This window comes from Nomascus leucogenys, chromosome 15, assembly GCF_006542625.1.
Source record: "Nomascus leucogenys isolate Asia chromosome 15, Asia_NLE_v1, whole genome shotgun sequence".
Classification (NCBI taxonomy): Eukaryota; Metazoa; Chordata; class Mammalia; order Primates; family Hylobatidae; genus Nomascus; species Nomascus leucogenys.
Genome location: NC_044395.1, coordinates 82,976,164 through 82,998,027, shown reverse-complemented (window position 1 = coordinate 82,998,027; position 21,864 = coordinate 82,976,164). Strand labels below are relative to the sequence as shown.

General features: G+C 34.9%; 1 protein-coding gene across 1 annotated transcript in view; it reads right to left on the bottom strand.

The window, feature by feature from the left end:
- ANO5 (anoctamin 5) overlaps window positions 1–21,864 on the bottom strand; it is an 88,114-nt gene that overhangs the window by 35,031 nt on the left and 31,219 nt on the right. Inside the window, exons 6-9 of the mRNA XM_030828715.1 lie at window positions 19,714–19,782; window positions 18,164–18,448; window positions 12,516–12,629; window positions 9,269–9,384 (exon numbers count right to left, since the gene is read on the bottom strand). Coding sequence (XP_030684575.1) covers window positions 9,269–9,384; window positions 12,516–12,629; window positions 18,164–18,448; window positions 19,714–19,782 — 584 coding nt within the window. The remainder of the gene's footprint in view (window positions 1–9,268; window positions 9,385–12,515; window positions 12,630–18,163; window positions 18,449–19,713; window positions 19,783–21,864) is intronic.

Here is a 21,864-nt window from a genome sequence, read left to right as displayed (position 1 = left end):
TGATCAGTCTTCAATTTTATATGCTCTATCAGCCCATTTTTTTCAATCTTAGCATTGCCATTTTCCCTAAAAATATTATCTAATGTGACAAAATTATCTATGCTCAAAAGGCAGAAAAACCACTTCCAGATATCTGGACATTAAAGTGATGTTTGGTATAGAGGTAACATAAAATATGTGAAATCTAGGAACTCAGATTCCTATAAACTGTATCTCTTTCTAGACACCCTATCATTCTGTCTTCCTTATTTTTGTCCTCCATATCCAATAATCCATTAGGTCCAATGAATTCTGTCATAAAAATATTTTTTCTAATTCATAGTCTCCTCTCTTTCCTGTTGTCAATGCCTTGAAAAGACCTCCAAAATTTATTGCTGGACAATTTTAACAGCCTCCTTACTTCCCTGAGTTCAATCTTATACCCATCTAAATTATCTTTTGTTTCCAATAAAATGATGTTTCTAAAGTAAAAATTGAGCAATATCCTTTTCTTCCTTCAAAGCTTCATCTTTTTACTTCAGCATTGTTCTTCAGGATTTTGTTCCTGGTAAACATTCAAATCTCCTTTGCCGACACTCCTACATGAACTAAACACACAATGCTCTTGTGTGTTCTCTTTGCCTGTGATATTCTTACCTAACTTCTTTCCCTACCATACTGCTACTTATCTTTCAAGACATAGTTCAAAAGCACTGTGAAGCTTTCCTAGAGGTTGTCATGAAGATAGGTGCTTTTCCCTCTGTATTTTGTTTGGAGTATTACTGTGCTGTAACTAATGTGCATTCGTGTGTGTTCCTGCAAACAAATTCATGTTAGGAAACCACCATCTGATTATCTTTGTAGGCACAGTACCTTGCTTGACATGTAGTGATGCTTAATAAAGTCTCATTAAAAGAAATGTGTAAATTGTACTTATCCATCTATGAATAAATTCTTTCTTTTCTTTTTTGCTTTTTTTTTTTTTTTTTTTTTTGAAACAGGGTCTCACTCTGTTGTGCTAGGCTGGAGGGTAGTGGTGCGATCTCGGCTCATTGCAACATCCGTTTCCCAGGTTCAAGCAATTCTCCTGCCTCAGCCTCCAAAGTAGCTGAGATTACAGTTGTGTGTGCCACCACGCTGGGGTAAATTTTGTATTATTATTATTATTTTTTTTTAAGTAGAGACGGGGTTTCACCATGTTGACCAGGGTCATCTCAAACTCCTGACCTAAAGTGATCTGCCTGCCTTGGCCTTCCAAAGTGCTGAGATTACAGGCACATTTCTTTCTGTTTTAAGAATATTTTAACTTTTATCAAGTCTACCCACAAAACCTTTACTAAAACCCATGAAATCAACAAGGAGAGGAAAAACACCCAAACCCAATACAGGCCTTCAGTATCATGACAGAGAACACCACGATCCTCAAATTATCTGTAAGTAAGGAAATAAAAACAACTTCAACACCTGCTGCTACAAATCTAAGACACAGAGGAGAGGTGAAGATGTTTAAGAAATTATAGGGGAAAAATGTAAAGTAGGGTGGAAAATATAAAGAAACACAGCTAAAATAACCCTAGAGAAAAGTTTAACTAAATGCCCTAATGCAGAATATATGTTGGGATTTGGTCATTTATAATCTATAAGAAAGGATCTGAAAAGAGTGAGACTGGAAGTGGCAGCCTGAGATAAGCAATATTTCTTGAGAAGAATCAGATACAAAGAGAAGACTGGTACTCCTTGGAGGAGTGTCAGTAAACAGAAAAAAGAAAATAAGAGAGGAGAGTTGGAATCTTGTAGAAATGAAAGAAATAGGCTTCGCAGGGTAAGGGAAGATGGGTGCCCACAGCTCTGACACTCACAGGAAGCTTCAGGTCCAGCACACGCAGAAACAGATTCTCCCTCACTCCCATTCACCAGGTTGAGCATCCCTCATCTGAAAATTTGAAACACAAAATTCTCCAAAATCTGAAACTTTTTCAGTGCTGACATGATGCCACAAGTAGAAAATGCTACCCCTGACCTCATGTGATGAGCCACAGTCAAAACACAGGCACACAATGATGAAAATGACATTTTTAACACTGCAGAAAAGGTGTCTACAGACAACATGTTGAGAATGTGTGATGGACTAACAGAGAAGGGCACTCTAGTGCTAGAAATTCTGTTCATAAATTAAAAACAAATTGAAATAAGTAGGCCACATCCATAAAAAAACATGCAAAACAAAAACAAAATCAGAAAATGCTAAGTAAATAATTTAGTCTGATAATTCTCCCCAAATAACATGGAATCGAATAATACTGTAATAAAAACCTAAAAACAGAGTGAACTCTTCTCAAATAAATATTTGCTGATACAAGAAAACCCCAGAAATATAAAAACTAAAAAAAGGAATAGAGAAGAGTGGAAAGATATAAAACAAAAATTGATTGAACTCCAGAGATAAGTAGAGCAAATTATAAATCATATCAGATCACATCAGAAGTAATACTGAAATTAGCAAGTAACAAAGGAAACACAGACATAGTGCCAGTGATCAGAGGGGTCTCCCCCAGGATGCCGAAGCATACGAGCAAGGAGAGAGGGTCATCTCTCTCTTCACCCCACCACAGAGCACTGCTGTGAATAGGCAGAAATACTGAAGCGCTGCGAGGCTGAGCCTATCTGTTGGCTCTTACTCCTAAGTGCCATCTACTGGATAGTAGCCCAAATTACAACACTGAAAACATTTCTGCCAATATACAAAACTGTGAAACCCAAGGCAAGAATCCAGCCACAAATAAAGACCCTGTACAGAGCCTTGGCTCTCTGAAAGCACCCAGTAATGAAGCCAATTGACTATACTCAACTTATGCTACAATTAGTGGAACACCAGCCCTCTCAGGCAAGAAAGATTCAGCGCAAGAACTCTGGAAATTCAAAAAGTCAGTGTCCCCTTACCTCCAAATGAGCTCCTCAGCAATAATTCTTAACTAGATGGTAACAACAGAAATGACAGACATAGAATTCAGAATCTAGATGGAAAGGACACTCATCGAGATTGAAGAGAAAGTTAAAACCCAATCCAGTAATCCAGGAATCCAGTAAAACAATCTAAGAGCTGAAAGATAAAATAGCCATTTTAGGAAAAAACAAAACTGAACTTCTGGAATGGAAGCAATCACTACAAGGATTTTATAATACAATAGGAAGCATTAACAGCAGAATAGACCAAGCTGAGGAAAGCACCTCAGAGCTCAAAAACCAGTTCTTCAAATCAACTGAGCCAGACAAAAGTTAAAAAAAAAAAAAAAAGAACAAAACCTTCAAGAAATTTAGGATTATATAGAGACCAAATGTATGACTTATTGGCATTCCTGAGACAGGAAAGTAAACAACCTGGAAAAAATATTTGAGGATAGAGTCTATAAAAATGTCCCCAATCTCACCAGAAATTGATAGACAAATTTAAGAAAGATAGAGAACGCTGATGAGACACTATATCCCCAAGGCACATAGTCATCAGATTCACCAAGTTCAACACGAACAAAAAAATTTAAAGGCAGCTAGAGAGAAGGGTCAGATTACATCCAAATGGAAGCCCATCAGGCTAGCAGCAGACCTGTCAGCAGAAATCTTACAAGCCAGAAGAGATCGGAAGCCTATTTGTAGCATCCTTAAAGAAAAGAAATTCTAACCAAGAATTTCATATCTCATCAGACTAAGCTTCATAAGTGAAGGAGAAATACAATTCTTCTCAGACAAGCAAATTCTGAGATAATTTTTTACCACCAGACATGGCTTACAAGAGCTCCTTAAGGGAGTACTAAACATGGAATGAAAGAACAACACCTGCTATCACAAAACACAGTTAAACACATAGCCCAAAGGCACTATAAAGAGACTATACAATCAAGTCTACAAAACAACAAGCTAACAACATGATGACAAGATCAAAATCTCACATATCAATACTAACACTGGATATAAATGGTCTAAACACTGCATGTAAAAGACATAGAGTGGCAAGCTGGATAAAAACACAAGATCCAACTGTCTGCTGTCTTTAAGAGACCCGTCTCACCTCTAATGACACTCACAGGTTCAAAGTAAAGGGATGGAGAAAGATCTACCATGCAAATGGAAAACAAAAACAACAGGAGTCTCTCTTCTATCAGATGAAACAGACTTTAAACCAACAAGAATTAAGAAGGGCAAATCAGGCCATTACATAATTAAAAAGGGCTCAATTCAACAAGAAGACTTAACTATCCTAAATATATATGTACCCAACAATGGAGCACCCATGTTTATAAAACAAGCCCTTCTTGACCTATAAAAATACTCAGAGAGCCACATAATAGTAGTGGGAGACTTCAGCATCCCACTGACAGCATTAGACAGATTATTGATGCAGAAAACTAGCAAAAGAATTCTGGACTTAAACTCAACACTGGACCAATTGGACCTAATAGACATCTACAGAGCACTAACCAATCACATAATATATATTCTCATCTTCTCAGAGATCACATGTTTAGTCATAAAGCAAGTCTCAATAAATTAAAAAAGACAAAATCATATCAAGCACATACTCAGACCACAGTGCTTTAAAAATGGAAATCAACAATACCAAGATACTCAAATCTGCACCAATACATGGAAATTAAAAAACTTGCTCCTGAATAACTCCTGAGTATATAAGCAAATTAAGGCACAAATCAAACAATTCTTTGAAATTAATAAAAATAGGAAACAACTTACCAAAACCTTTGGGATGCTGTTAACACAGTGCTAAGAGGAAAATTTGTAGCACTGATATGCCTCAATTAAGTAGTAAGAAAGACCTCAAAATAACAATCTAAAATTCCACCTAGAGGAACTAGAGAATAAGAACAAACCAACTCCAAAGCTAGCAGAAAAAACCACTAAAATTGTAGAAGAATTGAATTAAGTTGAGATGCAAAAATCTAGACACAAGATCAATGAAACCAAGAATTGGTTCTTCAAAAGAATAAATAAGACAGACCACTAGCTATATTAACAAAGAAAAAAAGGAGATCCAAAGAAGTCCAATGAGAAATGACAATGATGATAATATAACTAATCCTACAGAAATCAAAAATCCTCCAATACTATTATGAAAAATTCTATGCACATAAATTGGAAAATCTTGAGGAAATGAATAAATTCCTGGAAACACAAAAGCTCCCAAGATTAAACCAGAAAGAAAGTAAAAACCCAAAGAGACCATTATAAGTTTTGAAATTTAATCATTAATTTAAAAATCTACCAATCAAAAAATGCCCTAGACCAGATGAATTCACACCCAAATACTAGCAGTTAGACATACAAAGAAGAACTGGTAACAACCCTGCTGAAACTATTCCAAAATCTCAAAAAGGAAAGGCTTCTCCTTAACTCATTCTATGAAACCAGCACCAGGCTGATACCAAAATCTGACAGAGACACAACAACAACAAAAAGACAATGTCAGGCCAATATCCCTGATGAATACAGACACAAAAGTTGTCAATAAAATACTAGTAAACCAAATCCAAGAGCACATCAAAAAGTTAATACATCTGATCAAGCTGGCATTATTCCTGAGATGCAAGGCTGATTCAACAAGTGCAAATAAGTCAATGTGATTCACCACATAAATAGGATTAAGGGAAAAAACTATTAACATATGATCATCTCAATAAATGCAGAAAAAGCTTTTGATAAAATTCAGCATCCCTTTCCATTCATGATTAAAAAACCGTCAATAGTCTTGGTATTGAATGAACATACCTCAAAATAATAAGAGCCATCTATGATAAACCCACGACCAACATCATAGTGAATGGGCAAAAGCTGGAATCATTCCCCTTGAGAAATGAAATAAAACAAAGATGCCCACTCTTACCACTCCTATTCAGCATAGTACTTAAGTCCTAGCCAGAGGAATCAGGCAAGAGAAAAAAAATAAAAGGCATCCAAATAGGAAAAGAAGAAGTAAAACTATCTCTCTTTGTTGACAAATGATTCTATACCTAGAAAACCCTAAAGACTCCACCAAAAGTCTCCCAGACTGCATAAATGACAGATAAAAGAGTTCAGTAAAGTTTCAGGACCCAAAAGCAATGGACAAAAGTGAGTAGCTTTCTATATGGCAATAATGTTCAGGCTGAGAGTCAAATCAATAACACAATCCCATTTTCAATAGCCACAAAAAATGAAGTATCTAGGAATACAGGTAATCCAGGAGGTGAAAGATCTCTACAAGGAAAACTACAAAACACTGATGAAAGAAATCAGAGATGACACAAATAAATGGAACAACATTCCTTGCTCATGGATTGGAAGAATCACTATCATTAAAATGGCCATACTGCCCAAAGCAATTTACAAATTCAATGTTATTCCTATCAAACTACCAACGACATTTTTCACAGAATTAGAAAAAGCTATTCTAACACTAACATAGAACCATAAAAATGGCCAAATAGCCAAAGCAATCCTAACCAAAAAGAACACAACTGGAAGCATCACACTACCTGGCTTCAAACTATGCTATAAGGCTATGGTAAGCAAAACAGCATGGTACTGGTAGAGAAACAGACACATAGACCAATGGAACTAAACAGAGAAACCAGAAATGAAGCTGCACACCTCCCACTATCTGGTCTTCAACAAAGCTGATGAAAACAAGCAATGGGGAACGGATTCCGTATTCAATAAATGGTGCTGGGATAACTAATTAGCAATACACAGAAGAATAAAACTTGGACCCTTATCTTTCACCATATAGAAAAATAACTCAAGATGGAATAAAGTTTTAAAAGTAAGACCTCAAACTGTAAAAATCCTAGAAGAAAACCTAAGAAGTATCTTTCTCTACATCGGCCTCAGTAAATAATTTTTGGCTAACTCACCAAAAGTAATTGCAACGACAAAAAAAATTGACAAGTGGGACCTAATTAAACTAAAGAGCTTCTGCACAACAAAAGAAGCTATCAATAGAGTAAACAATCTACAGTATAGGGGAAAACATTCACAAACTACACATCCAACAAAGGTCTAATATCCAGAATCTGTGAGGAACTCAAACAAGTCAACAAGCAATATCCAAATAACCCCATTAAAAAATTGGCAAAGGACATGAACAGACACTTCTCAAAATACATACAAGCAACCAACAAACATATGAAAAAATGCTCATCGATCACTAATCCAGAGAAATGCAAATCAAAACCACAATTAGATACCATCTCATACCAGTCAGAATGGCTGTGATTAAAAAGTCAAGAAATATCAGATGCTGGTGAGATTGTGGAGAAAAGAGAACATTTATACACTGTTGATGGGAATGAAAATTAATTCAGCCACTGTGGAAAACAGTTTGGAGCTTCTGCAAAGAACTTAAAACAGAGCTACCATTTGACCCAACAATCTCATTACTCATATATGCTCTAAGCAATATAAATTGTTCTACCAAAAAGACGCATGCACCCATATGTCCATTGCAGCACTATTTACAATAGCAAAGACATGGTATCAACCTAGGTGCCCATTAATGGTGGAGCAGATAAATAAAACGTGGTATATATAAACCAAGGAATACTACATGACCATCAAAAAGATTAAAATTATGTCCTTTGCAACAACACTGATGCAGCTGGAGGCCATTATCCTAAGCAAATTAATACAAGAACAGAAAACCAAATGTTGCATATTCCCACTTGTAAGTGGGAGCTAAATATTGAATACACATAGACATAAGGATGACTACAATATACACTGGTGACTACTAGAGGAGGTAGTGTGGGAGAGGGGTGTGGGTTAAAAAACTCCCTATTTGTTACTATGCTCACTACTTGGGTGGCAGGATCTGTACCCCAAACCTCAGCATCATGCAACATACCCACATAAAAAACATGCAGGTATACCCCTGAATCTAAAATTTAAAAGTTGAAATTATATAAAAAAATTGGGACAGCCTAATGTTTTTCGATAGAAAAACCAATAAATGAATTATGAGAAATTTATAATAAGTCATTCTATGTTCCACTAAATAGTATCAGACAGATCTTTGTGTATTCATAGAAGGATATCAGTAATATACTATTTAGTGAATAAAGAAAAATCTTAGCATGAAAGAGAAGAGAAAGATGCCATTGCTCTCAGAAAAAAAAATGTTTCTGCTTTTTTATTCATGAACACAAAAACAGGACTAAATCAATATTATCCAAATCAAGCCTAGTTATTTTTGTGGGGTTTGATGAAGGTAGAATTTCACTTAAAACTTTGTTCATCTCTTAATTATTTGAAACGTTTTTGATAAATATTCTAGTTTTATAACTTAAAGTATTAAATGATTATTATTCAAAACAGTTAAAACAGCCATTCAAGAAAGAGTTTGCATGATTTATCAAAAGCCCCAGTTTATAAACTGACTGACATTTATTTTTCAAAATGTGTCCTCTAGTTTGACTTAAACATACTGTTGAGATAACATTTCAACTGATTTGGATGGATCCATTCAAATCAGTCTCATGAAACAGATACTGTGATGCTGTGTAAACATAGCAATGCAAGTATAAATCATCGAGGAAAAAACACTGCCTATGGTAGCAAGAGATCTCTAATCTAATAGCTCATTGAATAAAATCATGTAAGTCTCCTAATATCTTGTATGCTTGTAGTATTGCTATGCTTTAAAGCGATAACCTTCAACCATAGTCTTCTTGCTTAGCTAATGAAACTGTCTAAAGGATTGAGGTCATAGAACAAACGTCTTCACAGCTCACTGAGAGCCCACACACACAACATCCATATACAACCTCTGTCTTATGTTCCAAATTTCTGGACTCCAGGAGAAACAAAAACTAATATGTATTAAACACTAAGTGTTAGCCCCTATGCTAAAAAGTAGTAATATTGCTATTCCTATTTTACAGATAGTATAGATATTATAACTACTATGCTAAAAAGTAGTAATACTGTTATTCCTATTTTCATAATGGTTAAGTAACTTGACCAAATTTATATAACTTTCAAGAGACAGAACTTGGATTGGAATTCAGCCTAGCTAAATGCTAAGGTCTAACCTCTTCACCACCACACTATCTCTGTTGTCTTTCATCAATTTAGCAACAACATTCTCCTAAATGAATTGCTAATTGATATTGTAGATATGAAATCAAGAAGTTGTGAAATGTAGTGGGCAAAAATAGCAGTAAAAAAAACCTAGAATATTATGTCATTGTGAATAAAAATCACATTATCAAGTTTTAATTGGTCTGATCCTGTGTATGAAACTTACTTAATCAAGTCTAAAGGCTGCTCCTTGTAGAAATAGGAAAATCGAGCCCAATTCTGGTGAAGTGTGTATCTTTCATTGGTAGGATTGGGAGGTTCTGATGGCTTCCAATATTGGCCCTGCAGATATTCAAGAGGAGGGTACATAAAAGACGAAGCAAAAGACAAAGGCGAAGTAAATAAACACTGCTCTTCTAAGAAGGTTAGTAAACAAGGGTATGTTTTCTTTTACTTTTAGATTTCATATTCAATTGATGTGAAATTATTTCACAAACTATAATAATATTTATTTATTAAATTATCACGCAAAGCTATCTCAAAATACAAGTAAAAATGTAAGACTTTGGCTTTACTCAAGCTATTCTTTCACCTGGAATGCCCTTTCTTCTCTACTCAAATCCTAATATAATATTCACAACCCAGAGAGCCATATCACTACATAACTGGATAGGACTTTAGAAATGGGCTAATGCTTTTTTTATAGATGAAAAAATTAAACTTCAAGGAACATTAAGCAACTAATCCAAAGTCATACTGCTATTACAGGAAGAGACTCCCGTTCTGTCCTCACTGATAGCCACTTCCCAAAGAACTTAAAATACTACAACAAACTTTAGCATTTAAGGGGCTCGGTATCACTTCATGCATAAGTTCTTTTCCCATTGTTAGATACTGACTAATATTATTAATATATTTTCACGGCCTAGCAAAGTATTGTGTACACTGTGGCTGTTTAAGATATTCTGTTTTTACTGCAGACAAATGAACTGCTGAAGGCAGCACTGAATAAATATCCAGTTTAAAATTTGGCACGTGTGAAAATCTTTATATGATAAGGTGTTAAATTTTATATCACCCAGTTTCCAACTTTTTTCTTCTTCTGTAGGTAATCCAACTGAATCTTAAGAAATTAAACAATCAAAAAAGCAGCCTCTGTGGGTATTTTGAAAAATGATTCTGTAAAGCACATAAGGGAAAATCCAGTGCCTAACACTGCATTCAGAGGAAAAGAAAGATTAAAAAGTAAAATCAACAGTAAGTTATAGCTATCTCTAGTGATAGCTCAGTGACATTGAATTTCCAATGAGCCTATATGACTCTACTGAAAGGCTACATGTATAGTTTAAAATTGCTGATGACTGAAGACATTAGTTTGGCTTTATGATATGGCATTGTAAGAATAGAATTAATACCCTAAAAATTAATTAAAAAAAACTCAAAATCTTCCAAAAAAAAAAAAAAGAATGAGCCCTTTTGTGAAGAAAGACTGACAGAATGCAGTGCAAAGTGTTTATTAACCTACTTTAGATCTCTCTGCTTTACCAAATGTCCATGTTATTATTTAGAATCTATAATCTCCTAAGAGTTTCTTTGCCCCAGGAAAAAAAAAATTGTGACAGTGGGCCCTCTGTATCTGCAGGTTCTGCACCCACAAATCTAACCAACAGCAGATTGTAAATATTTTTAAGCAGCAGTAAAAACACACATACACATACACAAATTTAAAAATAATACAGTGTAACAACTATTTACATTTATATTGTATTGGGTATTATAAATAATCTAGAGATGAATTAAAGTATGCTGAAAAATGTGTGTAGGCTACATGCAAATACTACTACATTTTATGTAATGAACTTGATCATGCTGGGATTTTGGTATCCAAGGGTCTGTGGATTGGTTCTGGAACCAATCCTCAGTGGATATGTACTATATATGTGTTCAAGGGCTGTTGAAAAAAAGAAGAAGCTGTTTGTTTTTTCTAATACTTAAGTTACTAAATTGATACTCTTGTTGAAAATGGCGACTCATTTTGGAAAATTTCCTCTACTCTTACAGAAAAACTAATCAGTGTGGAACCGACCTAGAGTAAATTCTCATACTACTGAATAAATATTGAATATTGGCCAGGAGTTCAATTACAGCCTGGCCAACATAGCAAAACCCCGTCTCTACTAAAAATACAAAAATTAGCCAGGCATGATGGTGTGTGCCTGTAATCCCAGCTACTCCGGAGGCTGTGGCAGGAGAATTGCTTGAACCTGGGAGATGGAGGCTGCAGTGAGCCAAGATTGCACCACTGCACTCCAGTCTGGGGGACAGAGAAAGACACCATCTCAAAAAACAAAAGTAAACAAAACAAAAATTAAATATTAATAGAGGAAAACTAGCACAACAGACTAAGTCCTATAAAAGGAAGAGCTTGGCTTTGGGCTTTTGGGAAGTATTACAGCAACACTGTATTTCAAAAAAATGGAGAATTATTTAGCTGCCACTTGTTTCAATTGAAATATTTGTTTCTTCTATTACTGAGAACTATATTTCTTACAAAGAGAATACATCACCAAAAAGTCTTTTTAAGTATGGAAGAGTAAAACTGTAACAAAAGAGACAACAAAAATAGACGTTCCAAGGGATGATCTCAAAGTAGAATACGTACACATTCAGCCCCAGGATTTCCACTGCCAATAAGTGGTGAAATTTAAACACCGGCTATTCAAATGAGAAAGTTTCCATCAAAAACACCCAGAAATTAGGCTGAGTATTGGTTCCAAGGCCAAGTTTTCAGGTTTGGTTCAACAGGTGAATCATGTAAAATGTCACTTCCCTATTAAACTTATAAACTCAGTGTTTTTGTACAATGATTTGCCAGTCCCCCAAAAACATTCCTCTGAATATCAGTTGTCATAACATCTGAAGCATTCTTATGCACTGAAGCCTTTAGTTTATATTGCAGTTGTACACATGCTTTATTTCTAGGAGAATCCTAGTCTATGAGCTTGGATTCATGGTTGTGTTCCAATAATGCCTAACAGAATGCTTTACATATAATTGAAGCCAACCATGTATTTGATGAATGAATATGTGAATGCATGTAATTTAAATTCTTTACAGCTTCAAAACTTTATAAATGAGAAAAGAACTAGTGGGCTCAGATAGAAATTTCCAAATATTATGTTCTAAAATGTCCTTTTAATGTGACTGCTATTTTCAAAATGGGTTCTAATAAAAAGTCATGTGCAAATGTAAAAGTTTTTAAAATAAATGTCCATTTGAAACCTCAAAGATACATTTATTATATATTTCAGCATAGCTGGTAAAGCTCTCAGCTCAGAACCAAGAAGTCTTTGGGGATTTTCCCACCATGAGAGAAAACTAAGCAACTGAAGTAAAGGAAGACTCTCTCTCCCAGTAATGAACATGGCAGGAGGAAAATAAGCTCAGATTTTCACAATCAAACCTATACATACATCATGGAGTGGATAGGCAGATGAATAAGTATTAGAGTTTAGCAGTCTTTCAATCCCAAACCTTTTCTTCCCATCTTCTATGCCGAAAGGACATCTTGAAAGAATATAGTACACCTACAAGGTAAGTGCAAAGAGACACTATCACATCTCAGAACTTTATGCTTTCCACATTTCTTTCAATCACAATTTAACAATGTCTACTTTGAATGTAGATGCATGCTCTAATTATAGAAGGAAGCTTCTCTTGGTTGTCAGGAAGATGTAGAGTGTGGGATTATACGGAGTTTGCAGATATTTTAGCTTCTGAGTCTGAGAGCTCCCCATTCATTTGATGGGGTGCAGGGGTGAACAGACCATAATTTATTTTGCTTCTCCTGTCCAAACCGCCTCTTTAGTTCTTTGTGCCAGAATTTCTACTATAATTAGGGCTTCAAGTAGGATACTAATGTCACTACTAACAGTTCAATTGGGGGAATATGGAGTAGAATTGATATTTATCCAAGCTGTCTTGAATACTTCTTCAACTAATTATTTTTACAAGGCCTTTTACCTGATATCTGAATTTATTAGCCAAAGTGATCCTGTCTCTACAGTGACTTTGCAACAACTTGCATATTTCTATGAGTTTTATCCTGAATATAATTTGGGCTTTGGTATCCTCTGCTCTTGTATTTCTGTGAATTCAATCTCATCTGCTTTTTATCTTCCAGCAACTTTTCAAAATTTCTTTCTAATTGCTAAATTTGTTTTTTTCAGCACTGTTTTATACATAGTCCCCTACCTTTCGTTTCTTTTACATTTCACCATTCAAGGACTTTTTGATTGGAAATGGTTGTAGTTCTTGAATCATCATCATCTAAATTCATCATTCATGTTAAGAGCAGCTCAATATTCCATCTCAGTAAATAGATAATAATTTATGCAAGGTAGTTTTAATTTTTATAAATAATGTCATAAATATGACCTGTTTTACATATTTTAGATTATCTCCTTAGGAAAGATTCACCAAAATAAGAACTCTATCTTGGGATGTTAACAAAGTGGAAATATTTGCACTACCAGGTATTAAGATGTATTATAAAGCTATGATAATAAGTAAAGCATAGTATTCTAAAATAAAAAAAAAAAACCTGAATTTAGGCCTGAAAATACATTATTTGAAAAAATTGTTGCAAAAGATGGAGAGGGACTACTGCAATAGAAAGAAAGTTTCAGGAGATCTGCAAACGTCTGAAAGGTCAGACAGAAAAGTGATTTCATTCACAGGGAGAAGTAAGCAAGTGTCAGGGATTATCATTCTTTGTGTTAAGGTGGAGCTGCTATACATGACAATATTGGCTCAAGTTGAGGGTAGGTCAATGTTCAGGTTCCTACAGGGAGAAGAGAAGCTTAATTAAAGTTTGGTCAAGTCAGGTCAACTGCTTGTTCTGATGGATCCATGGGGATAAACAGTTCAGCTAACCACTTATAAAACGAAGAATGAGAATTTGGAGGAAGTGAAGTGTGTCTGGCCTTTGTTACCATAAACTGTTAATAACAACAAAAGGAAGAAACTGCAGGGGTAAGGATAGACGTAAAAGAACTAGATTTTCCCTGGTGCCAAAAGGGAAAGTGACTTCCCCCACCTCCTTTTTCTTGGAGTACAAGGGGGTCTTCAAAACACTAATGAAAAATAGATATGTGTGGTTTTCAAATTTTTTGGCACAAAATTAAACTCATACTAACTTGTTATAACATGTCCGAACAGGATTTAGTTTGAGGGACTAAGAAGGACACATCAGTTTGAAAAGGGCCACTGTCAGAGCAACATAAATTCTGCTAAAATTGAAGCAAGAACAAATATCAAATTTATGATGAAGCTTGTGGGGAAGAATGGTGAACTCACTGATGCTTTACCAAAAGCTTATGAAGACAATCCCCCTAAAGAGATCAACAGTTTATAAATGAATAACTCATTTTAAGAAGGGATGAGATAATGTCAAAGATGAAACCCACAGCAGCAGACCATGCACATCAATTTGCAAGGAAAAAATTCACCTTGTTCATGCCCTAATTGAAGACGACCAATGATGAACAGCACAAATAATAGCCAACATCACAGATATCTCAACTGGTTAAGCTTTCACCATTCTGACTGAAAAATTATAGTTGAGCAAATTTTCCAATCAATGGGTGTGAAAATTGTTGTACTCAGTTCACCTGCAGACAAAAGCAGTTTTCAATGGAAATTTTAAATAAGTAAGATCAAGACCCTTAAGAATTTCTTTGAAGAATTATGACAGGAGATGAAACACAGCTTTGCCAGTGTTATCCTGAAGATAAAGCACAATCAAAGCAATAGCTACCAAGTGGTGGAAGTGGTTCAGGGAATGCAAAAGCAGACAAATCAAGAGCAAAGGCCATGGCAACAGTTTTTTGGAGGATGCTCAAGGAATTTCGCTTGTTGACATTCTGGTGGGCTGAACAATAATGACTTCTGCTCATTATCACAGTGTTTTGAGAAAATTAGCCAAAGTTTTAGCAGAAAAACTCCTTGGAATGCTTCAGCAGAGAGCCCTTCTTCACAGGTACAATGTTTCTGCTCCTCCTCTCATAAAACAAGGGCAATTTTTACCAGAGTTTCAATGAGACATCATTAGGCATCCACCTTTCAGTCCTGATTTGGCTCTGTCTGACTTCTTTTTGTTTCTTAATCTTAAAATGCGTGGAAGGGGCATCCATTTTTCTTCAGTTAATAATGCAAGTAAGACTGCATTGCCATGGTTAGATTCCCAGGACCCTCAGTTCCTCAGGGAAAGACTAAATGGCTGCTATGATCACTCACAAAAAATGGCTGGACCCTGAGAAAGCTTATTGTGATAAATAAAGTTTATATATTTTTTTTAAATTCTGTTTTTCCAGAAAATTGGTGTCCTATAAAAATTAATTCTCTATCTTTAAGGAGGACATTGTAATTAAAATGATTAGATGTATCTTATTTGTTTCTCTTTCTATACACATAGAAATTCCTTGGCCATATGTTCAATTTATATCTCATATTGATAGTGTAAGCTTTTTCACTGACACAGCTGGATAAATCTAGAGCTTTGTTAATGTTAAAAAGTCTAACCTTTTTCCACAATAAAAGGTGTAAACACATAATCATATATATTCACCATATACACATTCACAAATCTACATATTGGTGTATATATAAACAAACATATCACATATATGGGTTATATACTATTTACTATATATTGTGAAGCTCAGATGCCATGACGGTTGTGAAATGCTTTGAAAAGTATGAAATTCTATATTAATGTAAGATGTTTTTGTAATATTATTCAGTTTGATTATCCATTGAAACAAGTGTTGTGGAGGAGGATAAAACGGAAGGGACTTTGTCTACATTAACCTCCCAAATATCTTCCTCAATAAAGCAAGAACAAGACTGCTACACTATGAAGGAAGATAAAGTGTGCTTTAAAGTTGAATTAGACTAAGGTATTGACACTGTTCACAAAGAACAAGTAGAGGTAAATGAATACTGACATTTCTATTCCTGATCAAGTTCCTAATTTGTTCCTACGAGTTCACTGGCTTTTTATGAACAATTTTTCAATGTAACAAATATCTCTAAAATACTTTTCCATTTTCAAAGTGCATTACATACATTATTTCATTTGATTTTCACAATCATGTCAGTATTATCATTATTTGTTTTAAGAGAAATGATCATATTTAGAAAGTAGCAGAGTTACGACTTGAAATAAGGTCTTCTGTTTCCATGTCATTTGCTCTTTATTCCCATAAATCCTGACTTAGGTTTTGTTGTTGTTTAATCCCGGTTAAAAAAAAAAAGGAAGAACATTTTTAGTTTGTGGATTCATATCCTCAATTCTAGGAATTACATTTTGTTGACTATTCCTGTCAGTGAATTTTTAAAATATTTATTAGGAACTAGAAAAAACATGGAATCAGACCTCTAATTCCTCAGGAAAATAAAGTAAGTAATCTCAAGGAAAAGAATCTTGTGATTGTTAGAACCCTGATGATTAAATTAATAAACAAAATCAAAAGATAACAAGTGTTGGAGAGTACCTAGAGAAAGTGTTGGAGAGGACGTTGGAGAGGAGGTGGAGAAGAGGTGGAGAGTGTGTAGTCTTACACACTACAGATGAGAATACAAATTGGTATAGCCATTATGAAAGACAATATGGATGTTCCTCAAAAAATTAAATATAGAGCTACCACATAATCCAGCAATCCCATTACTGGATATATGCTCAAAGGGAATGAAATCAGTATGTTTAAGAGATATCTGCTATCCTATGTTTACTGTAGCACTATTCACGATACCCAAGATGTGGAATCAATCTAAATGTCCATCAATGAATGAATGAAGAAAGAAAAGGTGTACACACGGAATTAAATAAATTTTATGGCTAGATATAGCCATAAAAAGAATGAAATGCTGTCATTTCTGACAATATGAACCTAGAGGACATTAAGGTAGGAAGAGAAAGATCAACACCATATGATCTCAGCCATATGTGCAATCTAAAAAGTTGTTTTCATAGAAGTAGAGGGTAGAATAGTGATTAGCAGAGAATGGGAAAAGGTAGGGGGAGGAAAGAATGGGGAGAGATTGGTCAATGGGTACAAAGTTATAGTTAGATAAGATGAATAAGTTCTGGTGTCCTATTGCATAGTAGGATGACTAACATTAACAATAAAGTATCAAAATAGCTAGAAGAGAGGTTTTTGAATGGTCTCATCACAAAAAAAAGAAAAATTTTAAGATGATGGAGATGCTAATTATCCCAATTTGTCCATATTGAAACATCACATTTTATCACATAAATATGTATAATTATGTGTCAATCAAAAATTTTTTAAAATAAGCAAGCTATAAAAGGTAACATACAACCTTTTTTTCCCTCTGAAAGCCAGATAAACAATGATAATAATATCTAACACTTGTTGAACACTTGGTATAAGCCAGGCACTGCTCAAAGCTCTTTATGTCTGAACTAATTTAATTATCTGGGTAACCTATGAAGTGGATATTATTCCAGTCTAAGCACAAAGAAACAGTGGCACAAAACCATGATTCTTTCTGAGAGAGGTTTTTAATGGGAAACTTAAAGATCCTAGGACTTCAAATGCAGAGAAAACAATACTATTTAGAAGGCAGAAAATAGTTTTAAATGAAGGAAAAAAAAGTTTTGAGGTTTCTCAAATTTTATCCATATATAAAGGAATTAAAACATTTCATTTCCATTTGGAATGATAAATAGTTCCTTTACTATGCACTGACTGTATAAAACCAAACTCCAAGTTTGTAAAACCATTTTACAAAGATCTTACAAAATCAAAGTCTTCTAGCTCTCAATTAATTGCTTTTTCCAATATTGTATAGCATCTCTTTCTTTACTACATCCATACCATCAACCACTCATTTTTAAACAACAGTTTGAGAGTTAGGGAGGGTAATACGTTTATGTGGTCTAATTACACTTTCAAACTGCCCAATATCACCAAATGCTTATATCCTATACAGAAACACCTTGCAGAAATGGTATGACATCTGCACATGTATAAAAGCACACACAAGCATACATCTCATATTTGAAGGGATGTGCCCAAAGGTCTTCTCTACCTACAATTCTGTTTCTTGATGAGGATGGAAAGAAGGTTGCCTGATCTTCGATAAGGAAGAGCTCCTGCCGATGTCTGCTGAATTGTGCAGTAAAATATTCAGGACGGGGATACTTCACACTCAGCGGGAGTCTTACAGGTCCAAGCACATAGCTTATAGGAGTGTGCTTAGGGCGGGGAATATCACTCTCCTTAATAGGCATTTTGATTCCCAAGACTTCAGCATAGGTAACTAATACCTCCCAAGGGGCATGGATCTTGACAAAATAAGTTCTTCCATCTTCAGAGTCCTGCATTAAAAAAAAGGCAAAACAGCAGAAAGCTTACTGATCAGTTTGTTATTGAGCTGATTAAATAAAATAAATAATATTTTATAAAATCTCAAACACATCAAAGCATTTTCAATTTTTTGAAGTTTTCAGGCAAAACTTTGAGAAAACGAAATTCACAAAACATATAGTTACAGTTACAAAAACATGTATATATATACATATAACGTGGATATATGTGAAAGACAGAAAGAGAGACATACAAAGACACATGCAGAGAAAGAATTTTTTAAACATATATTTCATGGTCAATGTATACTCATCTCTAAATCCACAATTACCTATGTGGTTCTGGGCAATTTCTTAAGTTTTTAGTAACTAGCTATAAGCTCAAAATTTTACTTAGGTTATATAAGCGATACATATAAACTGTAAAACGCACTCACTCTTCTTACCCAGCTTCTTTGTTTAGCCTACACAAAGAGGAAGAACTTTAGATAACAAAGGTTCATGGCAAAGGAGAAATTATGGATTGTGTGGTATAATAATTTATTAGTTCACTGAAAATGGGAGAGCTAGAGAGTAATGCTTTTATTTTTCTTTTCTTTTTCTTTAAGACAGAGCCTCATTCTGTTGACAAGGCTGGAGTGCAGCAGCACAACCATGAAACTCCTGGGCTCCAGCAATCCTCCTGCTTTGGCCTCTCAAGTAGCTGGACTACAGGCACCATGCCCAACTAATTTTTTATTTTTTATTTTTTTGTAGAGACAGGATCTTGCTATGTTGCCCAGGCTGGAACTATTAGAAATTTCATAGATAGGGTGAGATATTAAATAGGTCTTTAAAAACAATTTTGAAGGAAATTCTAGAAAAACAGTAAATAAATGACTTTAAAAAGAAAACTTGGTATATTCATGAACAGAAAGAATGTCTTGGCTTAAACAGCAGGTTATGCTGCAAGACAGCCTGGTTAATTATTTAGGGTACCAGATTATAGGCAGACTTCGAAATGAAACTGTTATGAGAAAAAGTCCACATCTTCTTTTTCTTTGTATCCTGAATGCAAACTGTGTCAATTTATAAAGTGTTCCATTTATTACTGCATATTCACAGTACTCATCTACTTACCTGTAAGACTACAGGCTCTATCATCCCGGTGCACATATCTCTAGCCAAAAGAGCTATTGTATTGCCCCCAAACACAGAGTCTATCCAGTCAAAGGCCAGAATAGGAGAAAACAACGCTTAAATTAAAGAGGCTGGTATAAATTATCAACTACATTTACCCTTTTGTCTTCTATTTCCAACTCAAGACCTGTTTTTCTGAGATTTTTTTCAAACTCTTTTCTTCTTTCCTATGACAAAAAAATCAACAGAATTATGCAGAACACTTTTGTTTTATTTTCTCAGTATTGATTCAATATACAATGGATGTGATTCTGGATGGCTCTCTGCCCCTCCCATAGTTGTATATAAAAATGCTCCATCTGAATGTCAGGTACTGCTTTTCTCTTGTACTATAATTCACAACAACTACAAAAATGCAGTATATCCAGGAATAATCACCAGGAAATACGCAGAGCCTCTATCTGAAGAAATGTACAAAACTTTACTGAATAACATAAATTATAAAAAAAACTTTATAAACAGAGAGACATATGCTGCAAGTTGAAAAGACTCACTATTACAAAGATCAATACTCTTCAAATAAACTATACATTTAATGAATTTTAAGCCAATATGTCATCAAGACTTTTTAATCCTGAAGGACAAAATGGCTTCACTTAGCAAAAAGTAAACTTAAATTTAACTATAGGTCATTACTGAAAATAACCACTTGGGTGCTTAGTTTTTCATGTTTGTTTGTTCGTTTTGTAGTGACAGGGTCTCGCTCTGTCACCCAGGCTGGAGTACAGTGTTGTGATCACAGCACATTATAGCATCACACTCCTGGGCTCAAGTGATCCTTCCTAGCCTCCTGAGTAGCTGGGACTACAAGAAGGTGTCTCCACACTCGGATAATTTTTAAAAAAATTTTTCATAGAGACTGCATCTCATTATCTGCCCAGGCTGGCCTTGAACTCCTGGCCTCAGCTGATCCTCCCACCTTAGCCTGCCAAAGCACTGGGATTATAGGTGTGAACTACCCACCCAGCCTTTATTAAAGCAATGTATTGATGACAAAAAAAGTATTTTTTCTTTTTAAAACATTTTTATTGAGTAAAAATATACATATATAACTTACCATCTTTACTATTTTTAAGTGTACAGTTCAGTAGTAATAAATACATTATATTGTTTTCCCCCCTTTATCTCCCTCCTTCTCCCTCCCTTTCCTGGCTTCTGGTAGCCACCAATCTACTCTATCTTCATGAGATCCACATTTTTACCTCCTGCATGTGAGTGAGAACATATGACATTTGTCTTTCTGTGCTTGGTTTATTTCACTTAACATAATGGTTTCCAGTTTCATTGATGGCTGCAAATGATAGTATTTCATTTTGTCAATGGCTGAAAAAATTCCATTATTTGTATTTGCCACGTTTTCTTTATCTATTCATCCAGCAATGGGCACTTTTCCTTTGCTGTGCAGAAGCTTTTTGGCTTGATTTAATCCCAGTGGTCTATTTTTCCTTTAATTGCCTGGTCTTACACAAGAAGTCTGTCTGCACCAATGTCCTGGAGTATTTCCCTAGTGTTTTCTTCTGGTAGTTTCATAGTTTCAGGTCTTAGAGACAAAGCTTTAATCCATTTTGATTTGATCTTTTGTATGTTAAGAACTATGGATCTGGTATCATTCTTCCACATATAGTTATCTAGTTTCATCAGCATCATTTATTGAAAAGCCTATCTTTTCTACATTGTATTATGCACTTGGCCCCTTTGTCAAAGATGAGCTTGTTTTAAATTCATAGATTTAAATCTGGATTCTCTATTCTATTTCATTGGTCTGTGTGTCTGTTGTTATGCCAGTACCTTATTGAAGGTATGAGATGTAGGATAGTCATTTAGTTATGCACAGTTGGAAGAGAAATGTGGACGGAAAAGTGAATTCTGGGATTGTATGATTAATATATATAAAATCATAAGATATATGATTTTAAAACTGTAAGAATCATCAAATACATCAGTGTAAGATAAGGAAAGGTGAGGATTAAGGACTGTGCCCTGAGGCACTTTAATAATAAGAGATTTAGGAGAAGTAAAGACTGAGAAGGAGCAACTAGTGAAATAAGAAAAAAACTAAGGTAATGTGGAGTCCTGGAAGCCACATGAAGAACATACACAATAGAAAAGGGAAGGATCAACTGTGTTAAATATTGCTAATAGGTCAAGTAAGATGAGGGCTGAGGCTTGACCACTGGATTTTACACAAGGAGATAGGCAGAGTGGTTGGGATGAAGGCTTGAAAGGAATAGGTTTAATATATAATTGAG